The following is a 14,427-nucleotide window of genomic DNA, read 5'->3' on the forward strand; positions in this document are numbered from 1 at the left end:
TTTGTGAATGCTCGTGAAAGGGGGGGGAGCAGAAAGCTTTAGCTGTTGACTGCCCAAAGGTCTGTCTGTAAAAAAGGCAGACCAATGTGCTTTGCCCTGCCTGACGCCCCTGCAACTTAATCTCACTAGCTAAATATAGGTACATACTCTTACAGGTCGGAATTTAGCATGGATGGTTTGGAAAAAAAAAAAAAAAAAAAGAGTTGCTCTCACAGCTGTCAAAGACTGAAAGAAGCAACTGCTGCTTTTAGTTACTTTGGTCAGGTTTTGCCATCATTCTCCACATTTAATCAATGACATTACTTGCAATGTAAGAAATTACTTGATATGAGTAAGGACAGCAGAATCTGACCCTCCGTGAGACAGCTATGAGCAAGATCATAAATATACATGTTATCAAATACTCTGAAATGCAAGGATTATGAATCAAATTGTCAGCTGCAATTACCGTTCACTTTTTCAGGAAGTTGCTTAATACACCTCTCGTTGCTACAGCTTTTAAGGAGGTATCAGTCACAGAGATATTAAAAAACCTTGAACTCTGCATCAACTATCTCTGCTCAAAAAACAATTTTTACATATCTCGCATCAGCATTTTTTCAGATATTGAAAACCAACCTTTACTTTGAGCTGCTTCTTAGCATAGTTTTGATTGTATTTATTTGGAAACAAACAAAAAAATGTTTAAAATATGTATTATTCAGGTAAAGTAGTTTTCAAAAATCATTTAAATCTCTACCCCCTCAATAAGCAGTCACTCTTCGGTTCAGATAATCGGTAAGCACAATCAATCTTTTTAAATTCAGCTGTTTTAGAAATGGTGTTAACTGGTGTTTAACGCTAAAAACAGTACCTAGAAGAAGCAGGACAACAAAAAAAACACGTAATACAACACATGAAAAGTATTTAATGGATGTGTTATTTAACAAAACTAAAAAAATAATCTAAGAGACCCAAGCAGTTTAACAAGTGTGAATTTAGAAAAATTATGCATATGATGGTTTCACAATTTAGACTAAGAACATTCCGATTTTTATTAAAGGTGGTAATAGAGAAAGTTGTATAGTAAAGTTGTAGAAAGTTGTACAATATACCTTGATAAAGGATTGTATTTTGTCCATACAGGGAATGCTTTTTACCCAGATAGTATTTTTTTTTTGCTTTTAATATAATGGAAACAGGACAAAAAGACAATTCGTGGAATGCAAGACCTATAAAGAGGTATAACATTACTTGAGTTTATTGAAATCTTAATTGCTTTTCAACCATAAGTAGTGTTTCATTAAAATATATACCTTTAAAGATTTTCTACAAACATATCTGCACCACAATTAGTTTACTATAACAGTCAGCTGCTAAAACAACAGCTGAATAGACAGCTCATTTGACTTTTTCCACTTACAGAAAATAGTACAGAGGTCTTATCTCCCTAGAAAACGTAACAGCTGCATCTTCCCTTAAACAATAAATGACTCATTTCTAACACATAACACCATACAGGTCTAATGACTCAGACACAGGATCTATTTATGTGTGTACTTTGTCATCCCATAAAACAAACAAACAAAAAAAACAAACAGGAAAAAAATATATGAAGATACCTGGATTACAATTGAGTACCTGGAATGATACATAATGAACTCTTCATAAATGATGAGATATGAAAACTAGTATTTGGAATGGTATTGCTTTTTGTCAAAAAAAAAAAAAAAAAAAAAAAAAAGAAGTCAGTAACATAACACTGCTACAGTGACACAACCAATACATCTAGATACAAAATGTTGCACATTTAATTGTATTTCTATGTAGCACAACATGAAACAAGTTATGGAAATTTGATTTAGATATAATTATTACAGGAGAGTACATTGCTGTATGAAAATACATGAATACTTTAAGTTTTTAAGTACACCTGGGGTACCAAGGTGTCAAGAATGGCAGTCAGCCAATCACGAAGCTATATTAAAACACACCATGGGAGACATTTTCATATAATGCTGGTTAGAATGGCAGCTGAAACAAACAGCAGCCACCATTCATGTAGAGGAGAAGGACTTTCAGGTTCAGTGGAGTGGGACTGCAGGGGGCTTGTAGAGCATGTGTCTGCCTGCAGGGGGTGGGACTCCCACCAGAAGCTGGGGCCACACTCCTATCCCTTGCTCTGGCGGATGCTGGTCCTCTTTCTACTACTTACAGGAACAATGCAATAAATAGAAAGCTTTTATGTGTATGCAGCTTTTGAATAATCATTCTGGCATATCCTGAGTACACATTATATAGTATTTGCCTGTTCTTTATCTGCTACTCTTGTATTGTTCAATAACCTATAGATCTCATAGAATCAATAAGAGCTAAATGTTTCATTGGTTGGGAAACAAATACATAACGATCTCAATCAGGTCATTACTTCCCAGAGTCCCTGGAGTGTGAATCCATCCTTTAGCTTCTCTATTGCAAGTCCTAGTTCTTCTGAAAAAACAGGCTCCCGATCATGTTGCTTTTTGGGATGCACAAGACATGAGATAAAATAGAAGAGAAGATACTTTTAAACTTAATTATCCAATTTTTAACAACATGAATTCAACATCATAAAAAAGGTGTTCTTACCTTGTTTTCATCAGCAAAGTAAGCCTGCAAAAGAAAGAAAAAGCAACTCAACCTCGAGAAAAACATCATAGTTTAAATACAAGTTTGCAAGCAATTCCTTGGGATAAAAATTGTATTTGTCAAATTTTCTTCAACAAACCAGTTTAAATATATAAATATATATATTTATATATATTATATATATTTATATATATTTATATATATTTAAACAGTATATAGATATATATATGTTTAAACAAGATCAAAGTAATTCCTATGTTGAACTAATTTACTAAGGGCTTTACTAAAGTTGGTGAACATGTTTTCATTAAATAATACCAATCTCTGAACTTTTCATCATAATAAAGACTTTAAAACTGTAAAGTTTATACATTGCATTTGCTACACTAACAAGTGCTTAGTAGGGAGTAAAATGATAAACTGCAGACAAGCTAACAGAATCCTAATATTTTTTTCTTCAGGTGCAGCAGTATTTATTAATCAGTTTCAAAAAAAGTGACTTGAAATGCGTAAGTAATACCAAAATTCAGTTAAGTAATACCAAAATTCAGCTAATATCATACTCAATATAAGAAATGATCACAGATTAACTGCACAGTTAACCAAAGTTTTATACTCTTGGACAGAGGTCTGTGAAAAAGATACAATCTTTCCCATTCTTTGTGTGGAGAAATCAAGACTCAAACTCCTTAGGAAGAGCAATCTCTGAAAATATAGCAGCTTTGTAAGCCTCTGGATCAGCAGGCTCTACATCATCATACTCGTGAAAGAGCCTGAGCTTTAATCCAGGTAAAAAAGCTATCAAAAAGTAAAACAAAAAACTCCTTTAAGTAAAAGGTCTTCAACCATGCTGAAGACAGAATAAACAGTGAAGAAAAAAAAAAAAAAAAAGGAAAAAAGGGAAAAAAAAGGCAAGAAACAGAGAATAAGAGAGAAGGGGTAAGGAAAAGGTAATGTCATCAATGCTTATCTGCCTTAATAAATGACAACAAAAGAAAAGAAGGTAGAAAGAAAATTGGTGCTAGTACTGCTAATTCACCAAATTTAAAAGATGGATTATGAAGACTTGTCAAATGGCAATGTGTCAAGGCTAGCATCTTAAAATGTACCTGTGCAATCAATTATGATCAGTCAGGTCTTACTGAGATGTGCGTGCAAGTAAATTGAGAAATTCCCAGAAGGAAGATCATCAAGCTCCTGAACAGTATAATGCGTTTAAAAATATTTTTTTCTGAAATACAGGGAGATGGGTACAGTTTTCTAAACTGGTATTGGCAGGAGTGCAAAGGTCGTCAAGAGTGACTCAAAATTATCGTTGCCTTTCTAAAAATCTTTCAAGTTTGTATCTTAGATGAATACTGAGCATATAGACATCACCTCCTATTAATCTGCTCCAAAAGAAGGAAGACTTTTTAATATGATATATTTGATTATTCTGTACTGCTGGTTCTTGAGCTATTCCTGACCTCAATGTGTTGATAAACAACTTGCAACTACTACTTTAAATATCGACTACAATTTATTTTGAGTAATAGTTTGTGCTAAAAAAAAAACACAAAAAACACAACATAAATTCATGAGTAATCATGATTATAAAAAAGGCATGTAGGCAATATAGGTTTAAATATAGAAAGTTCATTTGTAGCTTAACTTTCATAGAAGAATGGAGCTATACACTGCCTATATTTGAATAACCAAACAAGATTTTTTTTTTTTTTTTTTTTTAATTTTTCTGTGGATAAGCTTACCACAAAAACATCTGTCTGCTCATCAGATTCTATTTCCACATCATCTTGAACTTGCTCCACTGTTAAGTCTTCAAGAGGCTGGGGCTGCAAGTTAAAACACTGAAGTAAATAAATCCATATATACAATACATGTTGAAAGTACTTTTATTAGTGCTTGTTAACACAATATTGCATCTGTTTTAAAATAAATGAATCGACTACCTTTTCTTCCATTTCATAATCCACTCCAAATATTGGGTTAACTGAATAAACTCTGTGAAGTGAATTAATTTCTTTCACTGCCTCCTGTAGTTTCTCCACAGGGTCTATCTTAAAACCAAGTACATATCCTCCGCTCTGTGTAATAGAGGAAAGAAGACTTCATTAAGAAACTATCGTTGCTTGTTATTTAAACAACTTTTTCCCCCAATGGGGATTTGTAGTTTAACAAATTTCAGGTTGATGATGAAAACATTATCTGTATTTTGGTATCTTATTTTCAGTCGGCCACTTAAACCATGGGTGGAATAAAAACAATGACAATGTTTCTCCATGGGATAAATAAGCTTTTAACTGTCAGTCCATTAGATAAATGGGAAACAAACTTATTACAAAGAAAAACAAGATCAAACAAGGGAAGGAGAAGTTACAAAGTGATGCTAATGATTAATTTCCAGCTACTTAATGAAAGTTTACTCTGTTGGATCTTGATATCATTATTAAAGAAGTTTGTATGTAAAGTTAACTTTTTTTAAAAATGACTATTAAAAGCATTTCTAATAAAGGTCAAATTGAAGCAAAATCACTGTCACTTAGAGCAAAGAATACACAGGTGAGAAAGATTAAAAATAGCGGTCTTAAGTACAGAAGTAATGAGTTACCAAAGATAATCTGTCAGAAAACACTGTCTTTAACAGTTAAATTATTTTAAACTGGTCATGCTGGCATTGTTTTGCTTAGAGAATTCCTAACTCACAGCAGCCATATTGACCTGAACGTACTGAGATTTTTAAGCAGTGTAAAGAGTATGTTTTTTAAAAGTTGTGTTCTGAAGGCCACATAGAAGGAACACTAAGTAGCTTAAGAGCAGCACTATCACATTTCAGCATTAAATAACTGTACGTATAAAAATTTAACCAGCTGAAAAAGGCTATTAAAGCTTCTTACCTGCTGAGAACTCTCTATCACAAGTGCCAAGCCAAACTTGGAGTCTCTTATTTTTATTGAACGCTAACAGTAAAGAGGTAAAAACTGTTAAAAACTGTTTTGGAATTACTTGATATAAGTTTGTTTTGTTTATTTTCAATTATTATTATTTTGCACAGTACTAATTACCATTACTGTTCCTGGAAGCTTGGCTAGCAGCATTCCCTCCCATTTACCATTACAAATCTGAACCACTGAAACCACAAGGAAAAATGTTTTTTATAATAAGTGATAATAGTTAATTTCTGGACATTGGGTTCACAGATCATTAGTCTCATAGTATGCAGTTGACAGGAAGCCCAACAGCAAATAGTTTGGAAATTAGAAATACAAGCCATTCTTCAACATCTTGACATGCTCATGAAAGCCTCCAATTAACCTGGACAGAGAAAATCCACCCTGCAGTTAATGCTGGTAAGACCAAATTCTTCCCTGACTTTGGGACATAAAATACTAATTCAGTGCGAAACGGGAGCATTACTTGTAGACTAGAACTTAGCCCATTTTGTTTTGTAAATGGCTGTTTCAAGGTACTTACAATTTGTAGATAGGGTATGCTGACATTAAAGCTGTCATTCATATTTGCATGCCAAACTATTCTCACATTAGTAATAAAAAATGTTCCCAAGTTTCCCTATTAAAGAAAAGTATGTTAGAACTACTTTGAAATATAGAGCCTTTTTTCCCCAAACATGATGATTACTGATACCTGTTTACCATTAGCAGGATACAACTTCACATTTAATTCTGTAAAGGTCTGATCCTTTCCCACCAAAACCAGTGGAAATGCTACTATTGATCGCTAAGAAGCAAGATCCAGTCTTTAAAGGATACAGCACCCAAGTGGTGAAAATCACTTGGGAGTTCCTATTACTGTAGCAAAGCAAGATCAAATCACAGCATGGCAAACCTAATGGGAGTACGTGAAGTGTCTGAGAGTGTTCTTAACTGTACAGATCTGGAATTGGCATATAGAGTAAGTATAATGGCATGTGGGTTAAACTTAGGCAATTGTAGAGATGTGTGCCAAGGGAACACAGAGGAAAGAACTTTTTAGCTTGTCAGGATGGATCTTGTTTCCATTCTGGACTAAAACTATGTAGATAAAAATAACAGCTGCCATTTTGTTTCATGGCTCTGGGAAATACTCGTAACTAATTCCCTGTGTAATAACGGAACTGTTTTCTATTTTCTCCTGAAAGTATTTATTTTACCACATTTTAAGACATAGATTCCCATTCAAGTATTTTCAGTTTCCAGTAATCAAAGGAGAATATAGTCTTACTAAGTAGTCAAGGCTGCAAGTAAACACAAACATGTAGCAGAGCATTTTGGAAATGGCATGACTGTCTTTCAGGATAATACAGAGCTTTAGACTCATAAGTATCTCTTACTTACATGACCTGTGTATCTAGTTCCATGCATGTTAGCTGAGTCATGTAGACCTGAGGTTGCCGAGAACTTTATTGTACTGAATAGCAAATAGATGAAATCAGCTGCATGCAACAGCTAATGAACTGAACTAAGGGTAATACCTCTGAGGTTACAAAACTGTAATTGCTAGTGGGTTTTTTTTGTTTTTTAATTGCCAAAACACTTTACTGTAGTCAACATAGTCTCATTTTTCACTATACCTGGTCACTTGATAAATTCCAAACTCCATTGATTTTATCATATATTTGTTCTTGTGGTAATAATCTCAGTTGCTTGTTCTGAATCAATGCACTTCTCAGCTTCAGATCACGATACATTTTAGAAGTTTCATAAGCTCTGAAAAAGAAAAAAATCACCAGGTTATGATTTCAGTGTCTTCTATCATCTTTCAGTGCTTGTTTTAGCACCAACATGAAATGCTATATATTTTCAACTTTTCTTATTATCATGTTGTACAAAAATGAGAGTACTATTAAATTTTCATCAATTAAAACCTTTATATTTCAGTTCTTACCGAAATTACTTTTAAACTTTTTTTGATACATTTTAATCTCTTAAAACATGTGCATATGCTATTTCTTTCTGTTCCTTAAGATTGTCATCTCCCAGCCTCCACTGGGAAACATAAATCTAGCTCCTATGTTACACGTAGTATAGACATCAAGAATAATTTATTTTTCACTATCAATTAGGTCACAAATATCTTATTATATGTACATCAGTATTCCATAGCTCTTAAATAGAAACCAATGGTAATGTATTATACCCACATTCATTCAGATGACTTAACTTTCAGGTGGGAAACATCCACTGCTTTTTATTTCAGTGGGAGTTTTGACCACTATTTAACTCATTTCCATTACATGGTCCACAATTAGGGAAAATTATTATAGGCAGAAAGCATAAATAGAAAATGTACACTTAGATTATCAGCTCTTTGGTATTTTTATTTATTTAGACAGTTCATACACACAAGATGAATGCTTTGATTAATGACTGGTATTTATACACATTAATTTTCATTATGTACAGTTATCTACTAGAATTTGTAAGTGTTCTTTCCCCTCTTTCTAGAGATTGTGTTCTCTTCTTTCAAAAAGGTTTTGTGAATGTTAAATCTGGGCAGTCCACCTACCACAGTAATTCCAGATATCTGATCCACTGAATTTCATGAATGAACAAACACTATTTTAAGTAGGATACCTGTGCACAGCAATAACTGAAGTGAAGAGCCTGGGACTTCCAGGAACAACATTGGTAAATATGAACTCAAAGCGTGTATTGTTACATTTAGTCAATATATACAGAGCTTCTGTTTGTCCCCGTAATTTCTGCAAGAAAAATTTGAAATTTAACATTTTGACAATATAGCAGCTTGCCTATCCAAAGGTGTAATCCTGATTCTACTACTGATCTACTGTTGTCTTCAACTAAACAGGGATTTCACTCTTTTTTTTTTCTCCAGGAACTAGCAGTTCCATCAGCAGCAGAACTAATGAAGTCTGCCTGCTATACATATGCAGTATCACGACAGTATTTTTGAATTTGCCTCTTACCATCCAGAGGCATCATCCTTCTGTTCATGCTCCCCAAATACCCTGGCTCTATGTCACATCCCTTTTCCTGCAATGTACTGGCTGAGCAGCCAGGCCATACACAGGCCACTTGGCCAACTAGCAGCTACCATGTGGCTGGATGGGTCATCTCCCTGCTACTTCTTTGCTGCTAACCAAACAAACGGCTTCAGTGTTGCCTGTACCTCAGGCTATGTATTTGAGAGCTTTCTTGCACAAAATTATTCTCTCTACAAGTCTTCGTTAAATGTAGACCAAGCCAATAAGCACATGACCTCTCAAGAACAGAGAAAAATCACCAGTGTGACTACATGTGTTTTACTGCCTTAGGAAACTGAATAAAATAATGCTCCTATAAAAAAGTAAAACTCTCCATTCTTTAAAACTGAACTATCATTATTACTCTGTTACAGTTCTTGCAAGTAAACTTTCAGAGTATTATTTATACAGTGCACTAAGTATAAATAATGAATTGCAGCTTTTTATTTTTATAAGTAACTTACTGAGTTGGCAGTTCTTGTAGTTATGTTTATAATGCAGTTGTAACCAACAGCTAAAAGGGGAAAAAAAACCACAAAGAACAGCTCTGAGAACAAGAAAAAATAATACACAGAACTAGAAAGTATAATACTGATTTTTTTAGCAGACAATTTTATTTATTTTGTAAATACATATAAAAGTAGCATAGTTTGTGTGTGTGCAGCCATATGAGAAAGCAGATGCAGAAGAGCAAGCAGTTAGAGAACCTAAGTTTACACAGCTTATGAGTGGAATAGATTTTCATTACTGACTGGCTATTGGGACCTAAGCACTGGAAATAAATTGGGTACTGAGTAAGTGCCTCCCAACCCTACTTCAGCAAATTAAGTTAAGTGTGAGTAAACTAGCTGACTATTCACATAGTTAAAATCAGAAGCTAATTTAGAGCTTTCAGTAGGGAATTTGGAAAGGCAGGTAATTCTGGAGAATAAAAACTGTATGTGAATACACAGGTGGCAACAAGAAGTACAAGTATAGCAAAGTATGAAGAAACTGAAATTGATGCTTCTTTCTAGAAAAATAATACATCTGAAATACTCTTCAACTTATTTTCTAAGAAATTAACATTGAATATTAATATTTTACTTTGAATTATTGTAAAAGTTCCTACATTACAAATAGATTAATTCATAACAATTTATTTCAGACTTTATAGAAACAGAACAAGACTTTACTATTCTGTACTATAAACTGTAGTATTGGGAAAGTAAAGCATACCACCACAAAGGAATCAAAATATATTTGCAGTCATTTAACAGGAGATGACACTTACAGAGATTGACTCTGGGCAATGACAATGAGCGCCAAATAATCCGCAAATTTGTCACAAGCAGTCTGCCTGGAAATAAAAAGTATAAATAGTTTTCATCTGAATAACTGCCATTAACTTAAACATTCCATTCTGTGGTACATATGTATCTCTAGTTTTGCAAAACCAGAATACTCCTTCCTCTTGATAGAAAGAAGAAAATCACAGGACACCCCTGCAGAACAATCGCTAGCCTCCCCCTCCTTTTTTTCCGAACATCAGGAGAGAAAAACCAGCAAGAGGGAACAAATGAAAAAATCTCTAATATATACCATCATTCCTCAAAAAAGAACCAAAGACATAAACTGCATTCGCATCTACCTGCCCATGGTAAAAATGCAGAGGCACATGATTGTGCAGAACTGTTCTGAGAAGAGATAGGAAAGACTGTTAACTATCCCAATCGAATTCATGAATAACCTCTTTACGTCATATGCATATTTCTTAGATTCTGTATCATGTATGCTGGCAGCTTCACACACCTTCTGAATCAGTAAGGAGAGTGAATGAGTGTGCGCATGCAGGTGTTACTCCTTACTGATTCAGTTTAAACCAGGTTAGGAAAAACTATCAAAATAACTGGAGAATGACATACACCTGAAAAGAGAAATCCTTTAATGTTATAGAAATGAAACAACCTGCAATCTTAAATGCAAAATTTTATGCAGTGATTGGTCTATGTAAGGATTAAACAGGACTACATCAAAAGATCATAATTATTTTTATAAATACGTTATTCTTACAAGGCTTTCAATTCTAAACACATTTTGAATCAAGATTATCAGCTTCCTCTAACTATGAACTAGATAAACTGTTTGAAAATACTCCCAGAAGAGAACGATCTGTGAAAAGGAAAGATATATTTCCTGCAAACAGACGCTGGTTAAGTAGTAGGAACGTTACAGTTTCCCTAGGTAAATGGTTACCTCTGTCTCCATTGTTTCCTTTGGTATCTTCAATAGACTCTAAACAGTCTATAAGGACCTCTCCAGGTCTCATTTTCATTTGTCTAAAAAAGAAAAAAACAAAACAAACAACAACAACAACAACAAAAACAACAACTAGCGAGAAACAGATTTATCCTCCAAAAAAGGACTATCTATATTTCTTCCCTTCCTTTTTTTTTTGCTTAGTGCATCACACTACTGAAAATTCCCATACGTTCATACACACAAATCAACATTATATACCTGAAATTGTTATCACCACACACAGCTTATGAAAAATACTAATACCTTCATTAATACCTTCATTTTTAAAACCATCATAATAGATAGATAATTATATAGGAAGTATGACAACCTAACTGCACCCCAAAAGAGGGACAATGTGTGTGAAAGTGGGAGACAAGAGTGCAAAGTTGCATTCGCTCATGTAAATTTTGACAGATAGAGCTTGTTGCCTGTTTCTGTACTTTTAGGTCAGAGGGAACGCAGCTGGACTCAGAGAGAACAAGTGCCCCAATGGAAACGTCAGGTGTACACTGGTAAGGGAAATGCTCTGCTGAATTTTGAACCATTTATTTGTATTTTGTTCGATTTAATTGGCCTAACTACTGAATTATGTATCAGACTTAGCGTGTAATTGGGCTGCATTTTAATAGCACCGTGTGGCAGCCCAAACTCCGCAGCCTGCAGGCAAACAGAAACCAAAGGCGTTTCCAGGGCGAGACCTCCCCTCAGCACCCCGAAACGCCCATGACAGCTACTTTTACTTCCCATGGCCAAGTGGAAGCGGGACAGGGACCGATCCCCATGCCCAACTCCCTCCATCCACCCTTTTAAAATATTTTTACGCCGCCCATCCGGGCCGCGCCTCAGCACCCCCCCTTAGCAACCGCCTCTTCCCGCCTGCGTTGCGTCACGTGACGAGACGCCCGGCCGCCATCACAGCGGGCGGTGCTGCCGGCGGGCACGGAGCCGTTATCGGCGGCCGCCCTCAGCCCCTGCCGGGCCGCGCCCCGCGGCAGGGCGGCGCCACTCACTGCGGGGAGATGTCGAAGCGGACATCCCGGTCCTCCCACAGCACGTCCAGCACCGCGCTCATGGCTGCTGCCGGCTGTCGATCTCCCTCCGGCGCGGCGCCGCGGCAGCAGGGGCGGTGCTTCGCGCTCCCGCAGCGCTCGGGATGGGTGATGGCGGGGGCGGGGCCTGCTCGGCCGCCTGCCCGGGCTGTGAGGGGGTTCGAGGACCGTTTGCCAGCCCCGCTCCCCGATGTTACTGCCCGGCCTCAGGAAACCGCCTGTGGGCGCTCTGTGCGGGAAGGCAGAGCGCCTCGGGCCGCTGGACACGCAGCGGCTGGTGCTTGGTAACGGCCGTGTGCTGAGGGAGCACTGGAGCCAGATAAAAGGGAGCTGCTGGAGCCAGCCCCAGACACAGCCCGTGCAGCCGGGGGGCCTAGGCTCTGTGAAACCCCCTTTGTGTTACAGCCCTAAGTTTGCTTTTTGTCGTTTTAAGCTAGGGTGTGTGAAACTACTGCTTCAGGGTAACTCCAAAAGTGTATCCAGCCCAGTGTTCTTCAGTGAGCGCTTACCCGCTCCCCCAAAAAAATCCAACTAAAGCACGAATCAGGGAAATAAACTTGGCTGTTGACAGGTTTTTTCTCAGAGCAGCCCTTCGATTTGTGCTGAGCCTGCCACAGCCAGCCTGGAAGTTGCAGCAAGCTCCCTCAAGTAGTGACAAGCGTCAAGTCATGACAAGGTGCACAAAGGCCCGCCTATCCTGCTCCTCGCACCCACTGCCCCACCTGGCCGGGGTGAGCAGGGCACGGCTGAGGGGAAAAATAGTCAGGGAAAAAAATTCTGGCTTCCTACACAGGAGTGCCCAATCTGTGCTGTTTGGTCTCGTTACAGATTGAGGCAGAAATCCTGTTACATCATCAGGAGCATGATTGAGTGTGAGTGTAGAGTGAGGTAAGTTTCTAGTTCTGTAAGAGTACTATTAAACACACTGTCCTGGCAGTAAAAACAGAAATGTTTTATTAGAAACAAGCTTCTAAGCACATAATACAAGTAATAATACATTATATAAAGGCAGACATAAATGTAAAAAGCAATACGGTAGTGACAAGCAATAAAGAATAAACTATGCTGCATTTGAAGATTTCAACATAAGTTAAGAGTTTTTAAGAAATAAAATACTAAAATGCATTTAAAAATTAGGGCTTTTAGTAGAGGAACAACATGCCAAGAACCACTTTGGACATGAACTAACCTAACTTACTGATGTCAGCTACTGGTGCAGTCACTCATAAATTTGTGGAAGTATTGTAACTGCATTTTTCATGTATCTTTCTAGTTAAAGGTAACAGAGGAGAGCTTACAGATAAAAGGGCAAAATCTAACAAGCACGTGGTTGGGAGAGGTGAATAGCTCAGCTACCTCCTTGTCTTGTAACCTGGAGAGTGCGTAGGGTACAAGCTGATGCATTTACTGCATTTATCTAGTAACCTCTGAGTAGTAACGTGAATGTCACTTAGAGACAGATATTTTGTGCTTGAAATACTAAAATTGGGTTTGTGGGAATACTTTTCCTTAAAGAAAGTGAAGAATCTGTAGAATTCATACCAACTATTGGGTTTCTGTAATGAAGAAGAGAAATTATGTGATTTTTAATGACCAAAGATTGCTTCCTGAAGCCATATTGATAAATTAAAATGGAATATAGTTGGTGATTGTATAACGGTAGTATTTAGAAGGCAGGACAATTAGTATCACAAGTGCTATACTGATGTTACTGAATCTTGGTAAAAAGGAAATAAGTACTTTTGATAGTGATGAAAATTTGGTATTTCGTTATACCACATCAGACAACATGCATAGCTAGATGTTTTTCTAGTTAGTGAGTATATGACTTCACAATCTTAACATTCTTTGAATTAGTGGGCTTAATTTTACATGCCATACTTGATACTCCATAACTAAACCTGAACAATAATTTATTGATTTATAGCAAGTAGCAAATTAATAACTTGCTAGCTATTAATGTAGAGACAGATATAAATTCTTACCCCCAGAAGAAAATACACAAGCATCTCTACATTCCTCTTCACTCTCAAAACGATTTGCATTTCCATGACAGCCACCATACCAAAACTGAGCACAAGCATTGGCTTGTTTATCATAATACCATTTTATGATATAAACACGGCATGGCCCTTGATCCAGCCTTAACTTGCATCGGAGGTCCAGAACGCTTTCTAAAAAAAGAAAGAAAAAGGAACAAACACAGCTGAGTGTGTAAAAATCAATTGCACTGCCTAATTTTCCTAATTTTTAACTTTTGAACTGTTTTTTTTTTTCTTTTTTTTTTTTCCCTGCTAATATTATGTAACCATTTAAGATTCACTTCTAATGATGTTAGCGCATCTTAATAGGTCATTAACTAAACTGCCTCTTTTCTGACATGGTTCTAATAACTTAAGAAATAATAGTGTTACGACTCCACATACAAAATGAGCAAACAGTATTTATCTGATTATTTTGACATCTAAATTTTAAAATCTAATAATCAGCAACAAATCTTGTGAGCAA

At 36.4% G+C, this 14,427-nt stretch overlaps 1 protein-coding gene across 1 annotated transcript; it reads right to left on the reverse strand.

The window, feature by feature from the left end:
* Positions 1 to 1,198: 1,198 nt before the first annotated feature.
* Positions 1,199 to 11,980, reverse strand: BBS5 (Bardet-Biedl syndrome 5). Its single transcript, XM_032190438.1, has 12 exons — positions 11,881 to 11,980; positions 10,823 to 10,905; positions 9,861 to 9,926; positions 9,052 to 9,101; positions 8,178 to 8,305; positions 7,175 to 7,310; positions 6,079 to 6,174; positions 5,502 to 5,564; positions 4,557 to 4,691; positions 4,356 to 4,439; positions 2,608 to 2,631; positions 1,199 to 2,497 (listed from the first exon to the last, which is right to left on the reverse strand). Exons 1-12 carry the CDS (start codon positions 11,940 to 11,942, stop codon positions 2,396 to 2,398), a joined length of 1,029 nt encoding a protein of 342 aa, XP_032046329.1. The 5' UTR covers positions 11,943 to 11,980; the 3' UTR covers positions 1,199 to 2,395.
* Positions 11,981 to 14,427: the final 2,447 nt, after the last annotated feature.

The sequence above is a fragment of the Aythya fuligula genome, chromosome 6 (assembly GCF_009819795.1).
Source record: "Aythya fuligula isolate bAytFul2 chromosome 6, bAytFul2.pri, whole genome shotgun sequence".
Classification (NCBI taxonomy): domain Eukaryota; kingdom Metazoa; phylum Chordata; class Aves; order Anseriformes; family Anatidae; genus Aythya; species Aythya fuligula.